At 50.0% G+C, this 21,443-nt stretch overlaps 1 protein-coding gene and 1 pseudogene across 2 annotated transcripts; one reads left to right on the top strand and one right to left on the bottom strand.

Moving 5' to 3' along the window:
- Window positions 1–5,957: 5,957 nt before the first annotated feature.
- LOC310890588 (olfactory receptor 14C36-like) lies at window positions 5,958–6,893 on the top strand (annotated as a pseudogene). Its single transcript has one exon. The product of its transcript is annotated as an olfactory receptor 14C36-like (transcript).
- A 12,707-nt stretch (window positions 6,894–19,600) lies between these two features.
- On the bottom strand, window positions 19,601–21,212 carry LOC310890677 (olfactory receptor 14C36-like; the record flags this gene model as incomplete). Its single annotated transcript, XM_083852988.1, has 1 exon — window positions 19,601–21,212. The coding sequence occupies one exon, from the start codon at window positions 21,210–21,212 to the stop codon at window positions 20,277–20,279; it is 936 nt and encodes a 311-aa protein (XP_083709114.1). The 3' UTR covers window positions 19,601–20,276.
- Between the last annotated feature and the right edge of the window lie 231 nt (window positions 21,213–21,443).

Here is a 21,443-nt window from a genome sequence, read left to right as displayed (position 1 = left end):
CATTTGGCAAAGGCCACCTGGTTAGTCAATACCAGGGGATCTGCCAACCGAGCTGGACCTGCCCAATCAAACCTGTTACGCACTGTAGAAGGGGATAAAGTTCCTGTAGTGCACGTAAGAAACATGCTGGGTAAAACAGTCTGGGCTACTCCTGCCTCAGGAAAAGGCAAACCCATTCGTGGAATTGCTTTTGCTCAGGGACCTGGATGCACTTGGTGGGTAATGCAAAAGAATGGGGAGGTCCGGTGTGTACCTCAAGGGGATTTGATACTGGGTGAGAATAGCCCATGAGTTGAATTGTAGTATGTTAATTATTATATATTACTGTATGTCGTCACTACCATGATTGCTATATATCATAGATGAAAATGGTGATTAATTAGAATGTATTGGACAGAGTGTAACCTGAGCATGACATAAATGGTATGGAATAAGGGGTGGATATCTGTCCTGGTTCCAGTTAGGACAGAGTTAAGTAGCTCATAGTAGCTGGTAGGGTGCTATGTTTTGGATTAGGATGAGAAGAGCGCTGATAACATGCTGATGTTTTAATTGTTGCAGAGCAGTGTTTACACCAGGCCAAGGACTTTTCGGCTTCTTGCTCTGTCCTGCCAGCGAGCAGGCTGGGGGTGCAGCAGGAGCTGGGAGGGGACAGACCCAGGACAGCTGACCCCAACTGGCCAAAGGGGTATTCCATACCATCTGACGTCATGCTAAACAATATATAGGGGTGGCTGGCCGGGGTGGGGGGGCCGGCTGCTCGGGAATAGGCTGGGCATCGGTCAGCGGGTGGTGAGCAATTGCATTGTGCATCACTTGTTTTCTTACACATTATTATTGTTAATACTATTACCATTATCACTATTATTATTATTATTGTTATTATTATTTTCCTGTCTTAATAAACTGTCTTTATCTCAACTCACAGGCTTCACTTTCCCGTTTCTCTCCCCCATCCCAGAGAGGGAGGGGGGAGGGTGAGCGAACGGCTGTGTGGTGTTTAGCTGCCAGCCGGGTTAAACCACAACACAAGGCCAGTGAAGAAGGAGGGGGAGAGGTGCTCCAGGAGCCGGAGCAGAAGTTCCCTGTGGCCTGTGGTGAGGTCCATGATGAAGCAGGCCGACAGCCTATGGTGTACCACAGTGGAGCAGGTATGCTGTGCACCGGTGCCCACTAGAGCCTTATATCTTCTGTTGGTCTCATGTGCCAGGCCATGGAATCCTCAAAGTCCAATAAGCCCAATTGTCCCTACCCTCCCTGTGGCTGGAGGCCAGGTGCCTCTAGTCCTGCTCATAGTATTCATTCATCAGGTTAGATGAGGCCCTGAGCAACCGGATCCAGTGGGTGGTGACCCTGCCTATGACAGGGGGTTTGAAATTAGAAGATCTTTGAGGTCCCTTCCAACACAAACCATTCTATGATTTTATGACTACTCTGTCTGGAGGACTGCCTGATAGAAACTGGAGCAGCAATTTTCTCAGAAGAACCCCTTTTTGTGATTGCATTTCCTTGCAATTCATGGATCCGTGCCTCTAGGATGGAGGTAGATTTTCCATCCCATTTTCTCATGTCCTCCCCATGGCAGAACCACATGTTGGCACATGGTGTGTACCCACTCATTTCTCTTTCTTGAGCAACGTTCTTTTACGTACACCTGGCAGCTTACATATTGGTTTCTACAGGTAGGGAGAAAGATGCATTCTCTTGTTCTTCCTGGACCTCTTGAGAAAGTTTATCCACAGCTAAAATGCAGGCCCATGAGGAAGAAGAGAGACTTCCTTCATACTGCCAGTGTTGGCTAGCTGATTCATCCACTCTGGGTTTCTCTTGGCCTTTCCAGGTCATTTGTGCCAATGAGATGGCATATGATGATCCATGGTGCATGGATGCACATGGTGCACCACTCTATACAAACTTCCACCACATAGATCATGTACACTTTACTTCATCAGGATCTTTGGATAATTGTTCATTGGCTAGGTTTTTATATATCACCTCCAGCATGAGTAATTCCATCGGGCACCAGATACCCAACTCCACTGTTATCCACTTGCCTGGTTGACATACAAGATCTTCCTTCAGGGGATACCTTTCCTTCACACCTGACAGGAGTATGTTCCTTCTGCCCATTTTCCAATTGTTTGCCAGTCACCCCTTCCCTAGAGGGGGATCCCAGCTGCTTTGCATCCCTGCCCTCTAATTCCAGGCTATTGGCCCCTTTCTCCCAGCAGCCAGGTGGCAATGTGCTCACTTAGATGGTGGCTGAAATCTTTCCACAAATCTCCTAGCTCACCCTGGAATAGAGATGCTGTGGTTACTGATGTTGTTATGATCTCTTCCTCTTTGCCCTCCTGCTTCCACGATGGCCCAACTTTACCGTAACATTCCACGTCTTCTTCCTCCTTTCTTGTCTGGGTAGGAGTTTCTTTCCTTTTTAAAAACCCTGACTTTCACATACATTGTTTTCTCTTGCATATAGGAGTAACCAATAGTGACACAGGTTGGTTCTCTGGCCCAGCCCTGAAGCCCATCACAGCCGTTGGAGTGGCTGCCGGGCCTATTGCAGGAGTTGCTGGGGCTGCAGGGCCCATCACAGGACTTGTTCAGGCTGCATGGCCTGTTGCAGGGGTTTGGAGTGGTTGCACGGCCCATTGTAGGAGTTGCTGTGGCTGCAAGGCCATTAAGAGGAGTTGCAGCGGCTGTGGGGCCTGTCACAAGGGCTGGAGTGGCGCTGACTGCAGCTCAGTAAGCACAGGCCAAGTTGCACATTGCAGTGATTTGTGTCTCTTTGGAATTGCCAGGCTGATGACAACCCTTTTTCAAGCATTTCACCATTTTTTCTAGAATTCTGCACTTGTTCAGGAGTGAAGTTCCAAAGCACTGGAGGTGCCCACTGATCAAGGTGCCTGCTCATTTCCTCCCACAATCCCTGCAACTCTTAGCTCTCCTGCCATGAGGCAGATCTCTGGAGGGCATTATTAATAAGCTGGTTAATATTAAACAAAGCCTGAAACACATTCAGGAGACATCACAATAGGAACATGCTGGTTTGACCATCCCAAGGATATTCAAAGCTTTGAAGAGCTAGTGTAAGTATCCTGGAGGAGAAGGAGGAGGTGAAGTAGAAAGGGAGAGTGAAGAAGTGGGCAAAAGTGTCCCCCCATTGCCCTCTCGGTGTCCCTATCTACCAGCTCTGGGGGCTGAGTACCAGGGGAACAAATGGTCCAGCTGATAAAGACTGAGGCAAAGAAGTCATTAAGTAACTCAGCCTTTTCCTCATCACTTCTCACTAGGCTTCCTCCCACATCCAATAAAGGTCGAAGACACTTCTTAATCTTCCTTTTTAATTTTTTATTTATTAGAAAAACTTTTTTACTGTCTTAGAAACTAATAGCCAGACTGAGCTAGAGTAGAGCTTTAGCCCTTCTAACTTTGCCTTGCACAGCCTCACAACATTTAGGACACCGCTCCAGGCAAAAAGAGAGCATGTGTGACAAGGAAACAGAGAAAAGCTGGGACCTAGCAGCCTTCCATCCCCTACCATTCTGTGACTCTGTGCTGCAGTTCCATTCAGGTGGTTACTCCTGTATTATCCTAACTTCCCTGCGGCTCCTGATGCTGCTGTCTTGTCAAATATAGCACAATTACAGTGAGTCATCTGCATATAGACATTAACAGCTGACAGAATGGAGCATCTGTCTAGGGGCAAATTGAGAAACTGCATGAATTTGCCTAGAGAAACCTCTTGACACTCACAGGAGGAGTGAAGTCGTGCAATGGAGAAAGAGCAACCCCACACATCAGGGCAGACTGGGACCCTGCTGAGTGAGCAGTGCCCAGCAGGAGGAGGGCCTGGGCACCACGAGGGATGCCATACGAACAATGGTGCTGCTCACCAGGAACCTGGCCAGCTTCCTACAGAGCTGCCTTACGAGGAGCGTGGCCACCAAGAAGATCTGAGTTATCAGACTCAGCTCAGATCTGGTGAGACACCAGAGGGACAAATGTCTACATCCATCAGGGAAAGATGTGCAGCTTTGAGAGTGCCTAGGTTAGCCTGTTGTGGAGAGCAGCAAGGGCTGTGACAAGGCTGAGAGTCCCAACAGGACCCAGGTCTTGGTGTCCATGGCTCTGGCTGTTGTCTCTGCCACTGAGGCCGAGGAGGAGACAGCTTATCGGTAAAGCACCAGGGCCTCATTGCCTCCTCGCAGCCACCCATGAACCAGGCAGGGCTCGTACCATTCTCCTGCGCTTGGCCATGCACATCTCCATCTCCTCCTACCCCAGAAAGAGCCCTGAGCAGTGTGTGAAGGGAAAGGATCTCCCTTCCCAGGGATGGGGAGTCAAGGCCTGGCCCTTTTCATTCGTGAAACACATCCAGTTTTCCTACACATCAGGGTCACCTTCACAGTGCCTTTGGCTCCTTGTCCTCCCTGCCTCCAATGCTCTGCTCTAACGAGCTTCAAGGGAGGCTGTGTCAGTGCTGGCCCTCAGGGGGACACTGCAGGAAACTTGCCTCTGACTTGGACTTGTTGAGAGATGTCTTCAATTGTCTCTCAGTGCCTGAGGTTCGTGGGCTCCTCCCCAAAGCCCCCCGAGGGGGGATTCCAATGCCTTGGGCTGGGCGTCTGGTGCTGAGCTGGGCCGGGCTCGTGGGACAGAGAGAGCTCGTGGCAAGAGGGCCGTGGTGCAGAGAGACAGCTGTGCCCAGGAGCAGCTCCTGTGCACAGCGCAGCAGGGCTGGGGGCTCTGACCGCAGCTGGCACGGGGAGAGGAGAGAAGGAGAGAGGGCTTGGAGGCAGTTGGCAGTGGGAGGATGCTGAGAGCTGCCTGCAGGAGAAATCTGCACAGCCCTTGACAAGGTACGTCTCTGGCTGCAGGGCCATGCAGCTGCACGTCCTGGAAGGGTCTCCTGCTGAGTCTTGCTTCTGGGAGGGCAGTGGGCAGTGCAGTAGGCTTTGGGAGTCCTGCTGGATGGCACTGCGAGGTGAGGAAGTCTGGCAGAAGCCCCTCGGAGTGCCCTAAGCCAGGTGCCCCCGGTCAGACCAGAACACCCTGCACTGCCTGCCCCTGTTGGGCTCTCTGCCAGCTGCCCCGGGGCTCCTGCAGCCATGGAAAGAAGAGAAGCTCCCAAGCTCCCTCTGGCTTGCTGTGGCCCTTCTTCCTCAGCAGCATTCTCCTGTTTCTTCTCAGGGAAACACCTGAATGGGATGACAGTGCAGCTCAGAGAGGGGTGAAACAAGGCAGCTGAGAACAGGACTGGTGGACAGAAGTGCTCTTCTCGGTCTGCACTAATTGACACTCCCATAAAATATCAGCAGGACTGTACAGGGAATGTGAGGGCATTCAAACATCCAATACCTATCCTAAGCATTACAGGGCCTACTGGGATAAAATAAAGCAAACAAAATCCCTACAGCTCAGCTCTGTGTTCAGATGATTTGTTTGCAACAACCGATAAGTCGAATGGAGTTGAGTTTCCCCCTTGTTCCTGCTTCCCTCCTGCTGCACAGCAGGAAGGACTCCTCTGGAGCCCACAGCAGCCCCTGCTCCCAGTGCCACTCTCAGCCAGCACCAGCTGCAGCTCAAGCAGGAGAGCTGCAGAAAGGTTCTCCTGCAAAAAGAAAGGCTCAGGCTGGGGTATCCTCTAAGAGACAGAATAGGTTTTCATCAGAGAAATCTGTTTGAACTTTCTTCTGCCTTTTCCTCTTTAACAGAAAAGCATGTCTAAAGACATCAAATGCCCAACATCAGCTCTGTGAGCTAGTTCCTGCTGCTGGCATTTGCAGGACCAAGTAAAACTCAGGAAAGGGACCTGCCATATGCCTGCCTGGATGTGGAGAATCATTTGGGGAGGTTTAAATGAGAAATGGTAGGAGTTTTCCTCTGCTAAGTCAGTTCTACATTATGAATGTCTTTCTCTTCTTTGAGCAGAACCCGATGCCTCTAAACAGCAGATGTCCAACAGCAGTTCCATCACCTAGTTCCTCGTGCTGGCATTCGCAGACACGCGGGAGCTGCAGCTCCTGCACTTCGCGCTCTTCCTGGGCATCTACCTGGCTGCCCTCCTGGGCAACGGCCTCATCCTCACCGCCGTAGCCTGCGACCACCGCCTCCACACCCCCATGGACTTCTTCCTCCTCAACCTCGCCCTCCTCGACCTGGGCTGCATCTCCACCACTCTCCCCAAAGCCATGGCCAATGTCCTCTGGGACAACAGGATCATCTCCTATAAAGGATGTGCTGCCCAACTCTTTTTCGTTGCTTTCTTGCTTGGAGCAGAGTATTCCCTTCTCACTGTCATGTCCTATGACCGCTACGTTGCCATCTGCAAACCCTTGCACTACGGGAGCCTCGTGGGCAGCAGAGCTTGTGCCCAGATGGCAGCAGCTGCCTGGGGCAGTGGCTTTCTCAATGCTGTCCTGCACATGGCCACTACATTTTCCCTGCCCCTCTGCCAAGGCAATGCTGTGGACCAGTTCTTCTGTGAAATCCCCCAGATCCTCAAGCTTTCCTGCTCAGATGCCTACCTCAGGGAAGTTGTGGCACTTGTGTGTAGTGTTTCTTCAGCTTTTGGCTGTTTTGTTTTCATTGTTTTCTCCTATATTCAGATCTTTAAGGCCGTGCTGAGGATGCCCTCTGAGCAGGGCCGACACAAGGCCTTTTCCACGTGCCTCCCTCACCTGGCCGTGGTCTCCCTGTTTATAAGCACTGGCATGTTTGCCTACCTGAAGCCCCCCTCCATCTCCTCTCCATCAATGGATCTTATTGTGGCAGTTCTCTACTCAATTGTTCCTTCATCAGTGAACCCCCTCATCTACAGCATGAGGAACCAGGAGCTCAGGGTTGCAGTAAGGAAACTCTATGGATACTTGCTTCTTTGGAAACAATAATGGTTTTGATTTCCCTGATTATTTCAGACACCGTGAGGAGAATTTTTTGTTATTATATTTCTTTATAAATATTTTCTCCAAGTTGTTTTGATTTAAATAATTTTAACCTTAACCTGTCAACGTGATACTTTTTTGATTTACAGTGACCCAATCATCAAATCTACTTAAAGAAGCGGGCTTACCATGTAGACAAACACAATAAAAAAACCATCAGAACTATATTGGTCTCAGCTGCTGTCTCCTCCTGTCTCCTCTGGGGCTTGGGGAGCAGCTCCAGCATGCAGGAAGAGCTCAGGGCCCCTGCTGCTTCCCTGGAGCCATGGCCGTGGCCAGCCACAGGACTTGGCCTTTTCACTGCTGCTCTCTTTTGCCTTCCAGTGTGTTCCTCCTGTGCTCTTGTATCTGTGTTAGTCTTGAGGTCTCATGTACCTTGGTGACAGTCCTGTTCTCTCTGCAGTGACATCCCTGTGGCTGCAGGCAGCAGCAGGCACTGTGCAGCCCTGGGTCACAGCCGGCCTCCCTGCTAGCAGTGCAGTAACAAGAGGGGCTGCTCAGGGGAAACCCAGTCTTGGACTCATCTGCATGGGACTGTGCCCCCTGCAGTGGGGCTGATGGCAGATTCCAGCCTGGAGAGGAATCTGGAGCTGGCAGCAAATGTCAGGGGATCTGCAGGGACAATGTGCTCAGTGGGTAGTGATTAGGACCTCTTAAAATGAGTGACCATCCAAGGAAGAGTCTTTTAGGGGGAAAAGCGAATCTGAGGTGTCCAGGGGCTAAGGAAGGCTCTGCAACACCAGGGGAGGCCGTGAAGAGGCAGCAGGTGAAGGCCCATAAGACTGCAGAGTAATTGAGGAGACCTTATTTAAAGCCCTGAAGAAGCCGCAATACTTCTTCATCTCTGCAGCCTGCCCCCGAGAAATTGCCTGCTCCCCGAGAAATTGCCCCCCTCTCTTGGAAAGATGACCCCATTATTTATTGCTGAGCACCACGTTACTGAGTTCCACCTGGAAGGCAGAGCTAGGCAGTGGGGATGGCAGGAGGAAGACTTGTGTGAAGACTATGAAAAACATGGAAATTCAGGGCTTTAGCAGATCCTTAAAGTCCTGCCTGGGTCCCCAAATGGAAAGCGATGTATATCTGTGGGTGGAGGAGGAGGAGGCGAGTCCCAGGACAGGGGCAGGGCTGAACGGCCCTGCGCGAAGCTGGGCTGATGGAGAAGTGTCCACCTTGCGTGTGTGCCTCAGCCTGGGGGAAGGGGCCTGCCCGCGGTGCGGGATGGCTGGGCTGTGCTCAGCCATGCCCCAGGAGCTGACCTTGCTCTCCTCCTCCCCGCCACTCCCCACACGGGGCAGGCCCTCAGGAAACACCCCTGAGCCTGGAGATGCACCAACCTGCTGCGGTGAGGTGCCACTGCTGCAGGGGAAGAGGGGAGGGTTGGAGAGACACGTGGGGCCTGTGGGAAGAGTGGTGTGGCCTGGGGAAGTGAGGGCCTGGGAAAGGTTACCCTGGATCCATAGGAGCCATTCTGGAAAGAAAACTTGTAGGCAGGAACAGCACATTTCTGGAGGTGCAGAGCTGCTGGGCACATTGTGCAGGGCGCTCTGATGGACTTTTGTGTCCTTTTCCATCATGTCTTAAGTGCCACTTTTCTCAGAAATAGAGTAGCCAGCAGAGGTGTGATGGATAAGCTGAGATCATGAAAGCCAGCATTAACGTGCCCCTAAGAAGATGACTGATATGGAGAGGTCAGGAGAAGCATGGACAGGAGAGATGTGAGATTTGGGGAGGGAATAGGGGCTTGGCCAGCAGAAACTAAGGATTTTGTCGAGGTAAGAAGGTTCAGGTTATGCTGATGCTGCTGTAACCGTGACTTAAAACAGTCACACGAAGCCCTTCACTGGCTTCAACCAGTAAACTTAATTCGCAAACCTAAATGCTACTCCACACCATAACAGCGATCTACTACTCTAATGCTTGACCTCAAAGAAACCCTTGAAGCCAAAATACTTTCCCTTACCCTTACACTTTTCCTTACCTTGATCCCTCCCCTTAACACTAGATTTAAATGCTTTATTTAACCCTAGTCTTCTTGGCAGACCTAAACAAAACCCTAAATCACAAAGCTTGGTCATACCCTAACCACAGACCTTGACACCGTAAGCAGAAAACCAAACCTGCCCATGAAATATTTGATTAAATTGTAACCCAGAAAAGTGAGCCCAGGTCCTTAATCAAAACCTGAACACCAAACAGAGAAAGCACTTGTTCCTGTGTATTAACCTCCCCACCTTCAGACACTTTTTAACCCTTAACGTAAGGTGCTTGGCCCCTTGGGGCAGGGCAGAAAGAGTGAGGTTGTTGTGCAGTCACATGGCATTCAGAGATGGATGTGAGGGGCCGTGGATCTGATCAGCTTGTGGGCCACAAGGAGGAGATGGGTGGGAATGCTCTGCTGAGCTCAGCTCTGCCTCAGGATCTCCTGCCCCAGCAGGAGGAATGTGACTGGGGCAGTGACTGGGAGGTCACTTCTGTCTCTGCAGCTGATAGGGCAGCAGCAGGAACGTGTCACGCAAAGGGACTGTGAGGTCCCTTGTGTCTGGAGGTGGCAGGTCAGCCTTGGCTTCTCCCTGGGATCTGCACTTTGGGGCTGACATCTGCCAGTGGCCCTGCTAGGCCAGCAGAAGGCCCCTGCTTGGCATGCTGCCTGTGGGATCCCTCTGCCTCCATCCCCAGGAGGACCCAGACAGAAAGAAGGCCCGCACAGGGGTTGTCCTGTCCCTTCTGCTTGAGTCCAGGACTGGACAGCAGGAGGCACAAGGCTTGGCTGTGTCTAGCCAAGAAGCTGCAAGGCCAGCAGCAGGCCCAGGGCTTGGGAGATGCTGGTGAGGTGACTTCTGTCTGCTTAGCTGACAGGCCGCAAGGACGTTCTTCTCATGGAATCACACTGCCCACCACATCATACAGACCCCAACAAGAACCCTGAGCCAGACGGGGGGGTGCAGGATCTCCCCTCCCAGTGGCTGCGGTCAGGCCTTGGCCCTTCTGCTTCACCAAAACCAAGACTTTTCTCAGCACAGCGCTTTGCCTGTCTGGAATCATGGCCTCCAATGATCTGCCCTAACAAGTCCCTGGGGAGGCTTTGTTAGTAACAGCCCTCAGAGGGGCCCATTAATACTCCAAGTCACTTCAACTTTTCCTTCTCACTTTAACTTCTCAAGCGGTTACATCATTCTCCTCTCAGTACCTGAGCTTCACAGACTGAGCACCAAAATGCAACATGGAACTGTGTGGTTTAACCCGGCTGGCAGCTAAACACCACACAGCCCTTCACTCACCCTCCCCCCTCCCTCTCTGGGATGGGGGAGAGAAACGGGAAAGTGAAGCCGGTGAGTTGAGATAAAGACAGTTTATTAAGACATGAAAATAATAATAACAATAATGATAATAGTGATAATGATAATAGTATTAATAATAATAATGTGTAAGAAACAAGTGATGCACAATGCAATTGCTCACCACCCGCTGACCGATGCCCAGCCTATCCCGGAGCAGCCGGCGCCCCACCCCGGCCAGCCACCCCTATATATTGTTTAGCATGACGCCAGATGGTATGGAATACCCCTTTGGCCAGTTTGGGTCAGCTGTCCTGGGTCTGTCCCCTCCCAGCTCCTGCTGCACCCCTAGCCTGCCTGCTGGCAGGACAGAGCGAGAAGCTGAAAAGTCCTTGGCCTGGTGTAAACACTGCTCTGCAACAATTAAAACATCAGCATGTTATCAGCGCTCTTCTCATCCTAATCCAAAACAGAGCACGCTACCAGCTACTAGGAGGAAAATTAACTCTGTCCTAACTGAAACCAGGACACATATACACCCCTTATTCCATACCATTTATGTCATGCTCAGGTTACACTCTTTCCAATACCTTGTAATTAATCACCATTTTCATCTATGGTGTATAGCAATCATGGTAGTGATGACATACAGTATTATATAATAATGAACATACTACAATTCAACTCATGGGCTATTCTCACCCAGTATCAAATCCCCTTGAGGTACACACCGGACCTCCCCATTCTTTTGCAGTACCCACCAAGTGCATCCAGGTCCCTGAGCAAAAGCAATCCCACGAATGGGTTTGCCTTTTCCTGAGGCAGGAGTAGCCCAGACTGTTTTACCCAGCATGTTTCTTACGTGCACTACAGGAACTTTATCCCCTTCTACAGTGCGTAACAGGTTTGATTGGGCAGGTCCAGCTCGGTTGGCAGATCCCCTAGTATTGACTAACAAGGTGGCCTTTGCCAAATGTGTATCCCAATTTTTGAATGTCCCAGCACAAATTGCTTTCAGTGTAGTCTTCAACAGTCCATTGTATCGTTCAACTTTTCCAGAGGCTGGTGCATGATAGGGGATGTGATACACCCACTCAATACCATGTTCTTTGGCCCAAGTGTCTATAAGGTTGTTTCGGAAATGAGTCCCATTGTCTGACTCAGTTATCTCTGGGGTGCCATGTCGCCATAGGACTTGCTTTTCAAGGCCCAGGATAGTGTTCCGGGCGGTGGCATGGGGCACAGGATATGTTTCCAGCCATCCGGTGGTTGCTTCCACCATTGTAAGTACGTGGCACTTGCCGTTGCGGGTTTGAGGGAGTGTGATGTAATCAATCTGCCAGGCCTCTCCATATTTATATTTCAGCCATCGTCCTCCATACCAAAGAGGCTTGGACCGTTTGGCTTGCTTGATTGCAGCACATGTTTCACAATCATGAATAACCTGTGCTATAGTGTCCATGGTCAGGTCCACCCCTCGATCACGAGCCCATCTGTAGGTTGCATCTCTACCTTGATGGCCCGAGGTGTCATGGGCCCATTGGGCTATAAATAATTCACCTTTATGTTGCCAGTCCAGGTCCACCTGAGCCACTTCAATCTTAGCAGCCTGATCCACCTGCTGGTTGTTTTGATGTTCTTCAGTAGCCCGATTCTTGGGCACATGAGCATCTACATGGCGTACCTTTACAACCAGGTTCTCTACCCGGGCAGCAATATCTTGCCACAATGCCGCAGCCCAGATGGGCTTGCCCCTGCGCTGCCAGTTGTTCTGCTTCCATTGCTGTAACCACCCCCACAGGGCATTTGCTACCATCCATGAATCAGTACAGAGATAGAGAACTGGCCACTTTTCTCGTTCAGCAATATCTAAAGCCAGCTGAATGGCTTTCACTTCTGCAAACTGACTCGATTCACCTTCTCCCTCAGCAGCTTCTGCAATTCGTCGTGTAGGACTCCATACAGCAGCTTTCCATCTCCGATGCTTTCCCACAATACGACAGGACCCATCAGTGAACAAGGCATATTTCTTCTCTTTTTCCGGTAGCTTGTTGTACAGCGGGGCTTCTTCAGCACGGACCACCTCCTCCTCTGATGATATCCCAAAGTATTTGCCTTCTGGCCAGTCCATAATCACCTCCAAGATTCCTGGGCGACTGGGGTTTCCTATTCGGGCCCGCTGAGTAATCAGTGCAACCCACTTGCTCCATGTAGCATCAGTTGCATGATGTGTAGAGGGGACCCTTCCTTTGAACATCCAGCCTAGTACCGGCAGTCGGGGTGCCAGGAGGAGCTGCGCTTCAGTACCGACCACTTCCGAAGCAGATCGAACTCCTTCATATGCTGCCAATATCTCCTTTTCGGCTGGAGTATAGCGGGCTTCAGATCCTCTGTATCCCCGACTCCAAAACCCCAGGGGTCGACCTCGAGTTTCCCCAGGTTCTTTCTGCCAGAGGCTCCAGGTGGGACCATTCTCCCCGGCTGCGGTGTAGAGCACATTCTTTACATCTGGTCCTGTTCGGACTGGCCCGAGGGCTACTGCATGAACTATTTCCTGCTTAATTTGTTCAAAGGCTTGTCGTTGTTCAGGGCCCCATTCAGAAGCATTCTTCTTACAGGTTACTTGGTAGAGCGGGTTTACAATCAGACTGTAATTTGGAATATGCATTCTCCAAAACCCCACGACACCTAGGAAAGTTTGTGTTTCTTTTTTGCTAGTTGGTGGAGACAGCTGTTATTTTGTTGATCACATCCATTGGGATTTGACGACGTCCATCTTGCCATTTTATTCCTAAAAACTGGATCTCTCGTGCAGGTCCTTTAACTTTATTCTGTTTTATGGCAAAACCGGCCTTCAGAGGGATTTGGACTATTTTCTTCCCTTTCTCGAAAACTTCTTCTGCAGTGTCACCCCACACAATGATGTCATCGATGTACTGCAGGTGTTCAGGAGCTTCCCCCTGCTCCAGCGCAGACTGGATCAGTCCATGGCAAATGGTAGGGCTGTGTTTCCACCCCTGGGGCAGCCAATTCCAAGTATATTGGACTCCCCTCCAAGTGAAAGCAAACTGTGGCCTGCACTGTGCTGCTAGAGGGATGGAGAAAAATGCATTAGCGATATCAATTGTGGCATACCACTTGGCTGCCTTTGATTCCAGTTCATACTGGAGTTCTAGCATGTCCGGCACTGCAGCACTCAGTGGTGGCGTGACTTCGTTCAGCCCACGATAGTCCACTGTTAGTCTCCACTCACCATTAGACTTTCGCACTGGCCATATGGGACTATTAAAAGGTGAATGAGTCTTGCTGATCACTCCTTGGCTCTCCAGTTGACGAACTAGCTTATGGATGGGACTCAGGGAGTCTCGGTTGGTGCGATATTGCCGCCGGTGCACAGTTGTGGTAGCGATCGACACTTGCTGTTCTTCAACCCTCAGCAACCCCACAACAGAAGGGTCCTCTGAGAGACCAGGCAAGGTAGACAACTGTTTAATGTCCTCTGTCTCTAAGACAGCTATGCCAAAAGCCCAGCGGAACCCTTTTGGGTCCTTGAAATATCCTCTTCTAAGATAGTCTATGCCAAGGATGCACGGAGCATCTGGGCCAGTCACAATACGGTGCTTTTGCCACTCATTACCGGTTAGACTCACTTCAGCCTCCAATACAGTTAACTGCTGGGATCCCCCCGTCACACCATAAATACAGATGGGCTCTGGCCCTTTATAGCTTGATGGCATTAGAGTACATTGTGCACCGGTGACAACCAAAGCCTTATACTTCTGTGCGTCTGACGTGCCAGGCCATCGAATCCACACAGTCCAATAAACTCGATTGTCCCTTTCCTCCCCCTGGCTGGAGGCAGGGCCCCTCTAGTCCTGGTCAGAATCTTCGTTTCTGTGTTTAAAGGACTGCCTGCTGGAAGTTGGAGCAGCAAACTTTTCAGAGAACCCCTTTTTCCCAATTGTTTTCTTTTGCAATTCACGTACCCGTGCCTCTAGGGTCGCAGTAGATTTTCCATCCCATTTTCTCATGGCCTCTCCATGGTCACGGAGGTAAAACCACAGGGTGGCGCGGTGTGTGTGCCCACCATATTGTCTTCCTTGCATAGATGAACGTTTACCCCTAATAGCTGAGACACTGGTTTGTACAGGTGGGGAGGAAAATAAACTCTCTTTAAGTTGGTGGACCTCTTAAGGAAGTTTCTCCAAAGTATTCTCTTTTAGCTGGTGGACACTGGTTCGTTCAGGTGGAGGGGAAGATAAATTCTCCTTAAGTTGGTGGACCTCTTCAGAGAGTTTCTCCACAGCCGAGACGCAGGCCTGTAGGGAAGAGGAGAGATTTCCTTCGTACTGCCTGAGTTGTTTAGCCACTTCATCCACTGTGGGTTGCTCATCCTCTTTCCAGGTTAGTATTGCCAATGAGCTGGCATATGATGATGGTGCACTCCGTACAAACTTCCGCCACATGGGTCGTGTACACTGGACTTCATCTGGATCTGTGGATGTTTGTGCGTCGTCTAGGTCTTTATATATTGCTTCCCGTATGGCCAATTCCCTCAGGTACTGAATTCCCTTCTCCATGGTGGTCCATTTTCTTGGTAGACATACAAGTTCTTCCTTGAAGGGATACCTTTCCTTCACAGCTGACAGGAGACGCCTCTAGAGGCTGTGAGATCGTGCTCCATCTCCAATTGCTTTGTCAATGCATGCGTCTCTAGCAAGGGATCCCAGCCGCCTGGCTTCCCTGCCCTCTAATTCCACACAATTGGCTCTGGTGTCCCAGCACCGGAGCAGCCAGGTGACAAGCTGCTCACCTATACAGCGACCAAAATCTTTTCGCACATCTCGTAGCTCACGCTGGTATAGAGTTCGGGTAGTTACTGTTGATTTTTCGACATCCTCATCCTCGTCTTCATCCTCCTGCACCTTTGATGGCCCAGCCTCATCTTCTCTATACCCAGACCTAGCAGAAGACTGTCTGCGTTCTAAACTACCTGAGTCTCTATACCATTTTTTCACCTTGTCTACAGGGGCAACTTGCGCTGCTACAGCTTGTTTCTCTGACCCAGCCACAGGGTCTGCCACAGGGGTTGGAATACCCTCTGCGGGGGCAACTTGCACTGCTACAGCTCCTTTCTCTGACCCAGCCACAGGAGTGGGGGCAGCTGCAGGAGCTGGAGCTGCTGCAGGGGCTGGAGTGGCTGCGGGAGCAGGAACTGGAGCGGCTGCAGGAGCTGGAAGTGGAGTGGCTGCAGGAGCTGGAGTGGCTGCAGGAGCTGGAGTGGCTGCAGGAGCTGGAGCAGCTGCAGGAGCAGGAGCTAGGTTGATAGTAGCATCAATTGCAGCTCGATAGGAACAAGCCAGACCCCAGCACGCTACAGTGATTTGTGTCACTTTGGAACTGCCAGAGTCATGACACCTTTTTTCAAACATTCTGCCAGCTTTTTAGGATTTTGCAGTTGTTCAGGGGTGAATGTCCAAAACACTGGAGGTGACCACTGCTCTAGAAACCTGCCCATATCCTCCCACACTCCCTGCCACTCGCAACTATCCCACCTCAAGACAGATCTCCGGATGAGATTCCTAAGTAGTTGTTTAACTCTCAACAAAACCTGAAGCGTATTCAGGAGACATAACAACAAGAGCAGGCTGGTCTGAGTATCCCAAGGATATTCAACATCTCGGAGAACCACCATAACTAGCTCGGGGGATAAGAGGGTGGTGGTGAAGGAGAAAGGGAGAGTGAACAGGTAGGGAAACATGTCTTCCCCTGTCCCCTTCACAGATTGGCTCCCTAATGAAAACAGGCAATAGGTGTAATTGCTAATAGTTTCCGAGATATGGGTTCCAAAGTATAGAGTCGACGTCAGTGCTGAGTACAAATACCAGGTTAGAGTTGTGACCAGATATTTCATCATTTCATAAGCCATTGTTACACCGCACAGTACCATAACAATCTTAAACCAGGGCCCGGAAAGGATAAACAGTGCAACAGGGAGCACATACAGAAAGTAACGCGCCATAAAACTCAATTTGGAAAACAGGCACAGCAGACCGGAGATTAAGGTAATCAACATCGTGACTAGCAACTATTAAGCAGGTCCAATACTTATATCAATTTTAGTTTAATACACTCAGGTCAAATCTGTCGATATCTCAACCCTTCGAGCCCCACGTTGGGCGCCAAAAGGGCTGTTGTGGTTTAACCTGGCTGGCAGCTAAACACCACACAGCCGTTCGCTCACCCTATCCCCTCCCTCTCTGGGATGGGGGAGAGAAAACGGGAAAGTGAAGCCGGTGAGTTGAGATAAAGACAGTTTATTAAGACAGGAATATAATAATAACAATAATAATAATAATAGTGATAATGATAATAGTATTAACAATAATAATGTGTAAGAAACAAGTGATGCACAATGCAATTGCTCACAACCCGCTGACCGATACCCAGACTATCCCCGAGCAGCCGGCCCCCCACCCCGGCCAGCCACCCCTATATATTTTTTAGCATGACGCCAGATGGTATGGAATACCCCTGTGGCCAGTTGGGGTCAGCTGTCCTGGGTCTGTCCCCTCCCAGCTCCTGCTGCACCCCCAGCCTGCTCGCTGGCAGGACAGAGCGAGAAGCCGAAAAGTCCTTGGCCTGGTGTAAACACTGCTCTGCAACAATTAAAACATCAGCATGTTATCAGCGCTCTTCTCATCCTAATCCAAAACAGAGCACCCTACCAGCTACTATGAGGAAAATTAACTCTGTCCTAACTGGAACCAGGACATCTACCTTGCCCAGTCTCTGGGAGGAGCCTTCCGTTTGTGGAGTTGTTGAAGGTCAAACAAGAGCAGGTGCAGGTGGTTACCACAATGTTCTACCAGTTGTGGACAGGCTGGACATCAGTAAGTAATGAGCAATTGCACTGTGCATAACTTGCTTTGTACATAACAACAACAACAATAATAATAATAATAATAAAACAACAACAACAATGATAATAATAATAATAATCATCATCATCATAAAAGCTACTGTTATTATTTCTCTTCCCTTTCGGTCCATTAAACTGCCCTTATCTCAACACATAAGCATTTGGGGGGTTGGTGTGAGCTAACTGCTGTGTGGTGCTGAGCAACTTGCCAGGTTAAAGGACAACATGTTTGACAACTACACTCTAATAGCACAAATCACAGTGAGGAAGTGACCTCACAGTCACTGCCCCAGTCACATTCCTCCTGCTGGGGCAGGAGATCCTGAGGTAGAGCTGAGCTCTCTCTAGCCCCCTAGGCACCTGTTTTTCAAGTTCTGGGTTAGAGATGAAGCAAAGTTTTAGTGGGAGTCTTTGGTGCTCTCCTTGTGGTGTCAGTCTGCGGTTAAGGTATGGACAAGCTCTGCGGCTTAGGGTTTTTAGGTCTGCCAAGAAGTCTAGGGTTAAATAGACCATTTTAATGTTAGTGTTAAGGAAAGGGATCAGGGTTAGCAAGCGAGAAAACGGATTCCTTTGAGAGTGTTGTAGTACCATTTAGGTTTAGGGATTAAAATTCCTGGTTCAAGTAAGGTAAGGGCCATACATGGCTGTTTTAAGTCAGTGTTACTGCAGCATCTACATTACATGACCCCTCTTACCTCTACAAAATCATAATTTTCTTCTGGCCAAGCTCTTCTTCCCACCCCAAAATCTCACATCTCTCTTGCCCAGGCTGCTGCTGAACTCCCATATCTTATTGGGATCAGCATTCTGATTACATTCTTGATCCCAGAGTATCTGTCTCACCTCTGTTGGCTACTCTAATCTTGAGAAGGAAGTGGCATTGTAGTCAGGAGGGAAAAGGGCACAAAGGTCATCCTGCACAATGTGCCCATCAGCTCTGCACCTCCACAAAACTGTGCTTCCTACCTACAAGTTTTGTTTCCAGAATGGCTTCTATGGTCCAGGGTTTCTTTTCCCAGGCCCTCATGCATGGTTTTTTTTCGGATGTGCAGGGATGGGATAAGGAAATCCAAGGCATGGATGGAACTGAGCTTGGGAGGGGATGCAAAGAACAAAAGGAAGATATTCTATAGATATATGGCTCAGAAAAGAAAGGGCAAGGAGAGTTTACCCCCTCTGATGGATGAGAAGGGTGAACTGGTAATGACAGACATGGAGAAGGCTGAGGGACTCAGCAATGTCTTTTCTTCAGTCTTCCCTGCCAGTCAGGCTTCCCAAGTCTTTCATTTCCCTGAACCCAGAGATGGAGACTGGGGGTCAAAGTCCCACCTGGTGTAAGTGAAGAGCAGGTTCGAGACCACCTGATGAAACTCAACAAGTATAAGTCTATGGGGCCTTATGACATGCACCCCAGGTCCTGAGGGAACTGGCTGATGTAGTTGCCAAGCCTCTCTCCATCCTATTTGAAGAGTCCTGGCAGTCGGGTGAAGTCCCTGGTGACCTGAAAAAGGGAAACATCACTCGCCTTTTGATTAACGGTAGAAAGGATGACCCAAGGAACTCCAGAACTGTGAGCCTCACCTCAATGCCTGGCAAGATCATGGAAAAGATCCTCCTGGAATCACTGTCAGGCACATGCAAGAGAAAGAGGTGATCCAAGAGAGCCAGCATGGCTTCACCAAAGGGTAAGTCATGCCGGACAGGCCTGGTGGCTTTCTACAATGGAGTGACCACATCAGACGACAAGCAAAGACCGACTGATGTCATCTACTTGGACTTCTGTAAGACCTTTGACACGGTCAGAAATGGCATCCTGGTCTCCAAATTGGAGAGAGACGCATTTGCTGGGTGGACCATTGAGTGGATAAGGAGTTGGCTTGAAGGTCATACCAGAGAGTGGTCGTCAATGGCTCTATGTCCAAGTGGAGGCTGGTGATGAGTGGTGTCCCTCAGGGGTCTATCCTCGGACTAGTACTGTTTAATATCTTCGTCAACATAGACAGCGGCCCTGAGTGCAGATGACACCAAGCTGAGTGGTGTAGTTGATGCAACAGAGGAAGGGATGGCATCCAAGGGGACCTGGACAGGTTTGAGAAATGGGCTCATGTTAACCTAAGGAGCGTCAAGAAGTCGTTCAGAAAGTTCAAGTGCAAGGTGCTGCACCTGGGCCGGGGAAATCCCAAACATGGGGATAGGCTGGGAGAAGAACTCATTGAGAGCAGCCCTGCAGAGAACCTGGGGGTTCTGCTGCATGAAATGCTCAACGTGAGCCAGCAGTGCGTGCTTGTAGCCCAGGAGGCCAAGTGCATCCTGGGCTGCATCAAGAGGAGTGGGCAGCAGGATGAGGCAGGTGATTGTCCCCCTCTGCTCTGCCCTTGTGAGGCCCCACTTGGAGTCCTGCATCCAGGTCTGGAGCCCCCAGCACAAGAAGGGTGTGGGCTGTCAGAGTGGGTCCAAAGGGAGGCCACAAAGATGATCAGAGGGCTGGAGCACCTCTCCTATGAAGAAAGGCTGAGAATGTTGGGGCTGTTCAGCCTACCAGAAAAGAAAGCTCCAAGGTGATGTCGTTGCAGACTTAAAGAGCCTTATAAAAGGGATGGAGAAGGACTCTACTCAGGTAGATAATGATAGGACAAGGGGGAATGGTTTTAAATTAAAAGGGGAAATTCCTATTAGAGGTTAGCAGGAAATTTTTCACTCAGAGGATGGTGAGGCACTGGAACAGGTTTTCCACAGAGGTATTGGATGCCCCATCCCTGCAGGTCTTCAAGAGCAAGTTAGATGAAGTCCTGAGCAACCATGATCTCCTGGGAGGTGTCACTGCCTATGGTAGGGGGGTTGGAACTAGATGATCTTTGAGGTCCTTTCCAGCCCAGGCCATGCAATGATTCTATGATTATATGACTGGTTAAAAATAATTTTAAAACTTGTTATGTAGAAGGATAAGAATAACATTATTTCTATCAATATAAAATGTTGTTAAAATATTAATAAAAATAGACTTAACGAAATCATTATCTCATTTTCCCAAATAACCAGGTAGTCCTCTTAGGATTATTTCTAATATTATATTTTGATAATAAGTATAATGACAAAAATGGTATGATAATAATCACAGTAATTAAGTCATTATTGATGATAAAGAAGAATGTATAGAAATAGTTTCCTCACTGCATCTTTAAGCTCCTGGTTCCTCATGCTGTAGATGAGGGGGTTCACTGCTGGAGGCACCACCGAGTACAGAACTACCACCACCAGCTCCATGGATGGGCAAGAGACGGAGCGGGGCTTCAGGTAGGCAAACAAGCCAGTGCTAACAGTCATAGATACCACGGCCAGGTGAGGGAGGGACGTGGAAAAGGCTTTGTGCCTGCCCTTCTCAGAGGGCATCCTCAGCACAGCCTTGAAGATCTGCACATAGGACAGCACAATGAAAACAAAACAATCACATCCTAAAGAAACACTAAACACAAGTGCCCAAAATTCCCTGAGGTAGGCATCTGAGCAGGAGAGCTTGAGGATCTGGGGGATTTCACAGAAGAACTGGTCCACAGCATTGCCTTGGCAGAGGGGCAGGGAAAATGTAGTGGCCGTGTGCAGGACAGCAGTGAGAAAGCCACTGCCCCAGGCAGCTGCTGCCATCTGGGCACAAGCTCTGCTGCCCAGGACGCTCCCGTAGTGCAGGGGCTTGCAGATGGCAACGTAGCGGTCGTAGGCCATGATGGTGAGAATGGAATATTCTGCTGCTATAAAGAAGAGAAAGAAAAAGACCTGTGCGGCACACCCCTGATAGGAGATGGCCCTGGTGTCCCAGAGGGCATTGGCCATGGCTTTGGGCAGAGTGGTGGAGATGCAGCCCAGGTCGAGGAGGGCGAGGTTGAGGAGGAAGAAGTCCATGGGGGTGTGGAGGCGGTGGTCGCAGGCTACGGCGGTGAGGATGAGGCCGTTGCCCAGGAGGGCAGCCAGGTAGATGCCCAGGAAGAGCCCGAAGTGCAGGAGCTGCAGCTCGCGCGTGTCTGCGAATGCCAGCAGGAGGAACTCGTTGATGGAGCTGCTGTTGGACATCTGCTGTTTAGAGGCATTAGGTTCTGCTCAAAGAATAGAAAGACAGTAATAATGTACAACCAACTTACCTGGGGGAAACTCCCACCATTTCTCATTTAAATCTCCCCAAATGATTGTCCACATCCAGGCAGGCATATGGCAGGTCCCTTTCCTGAGTTCTACTTGGTCCTGCCTTAGGGTGTCCCTGGGAGCAGGAGACTTTGCTGTGGGCAATGAAAGAGACAGTCCTGT

Source organism: Anser anser (genome assembly GCF_964211835.1).
Source record: "Anser anser genome assembly, contig: HAP1_SCAFFOLD_32, whole genome shotgun sequence".
NCBI lineage: Eukaryota > Metazoa > Chordata > Aves > Anseriformes > Anatidae > Anser > Anser anser.
The sequence above is the reverse complement of the archived record's forward strand: the minus strand, read 5'-3'. Positions and strand labels throughout refer to the sequence as shown.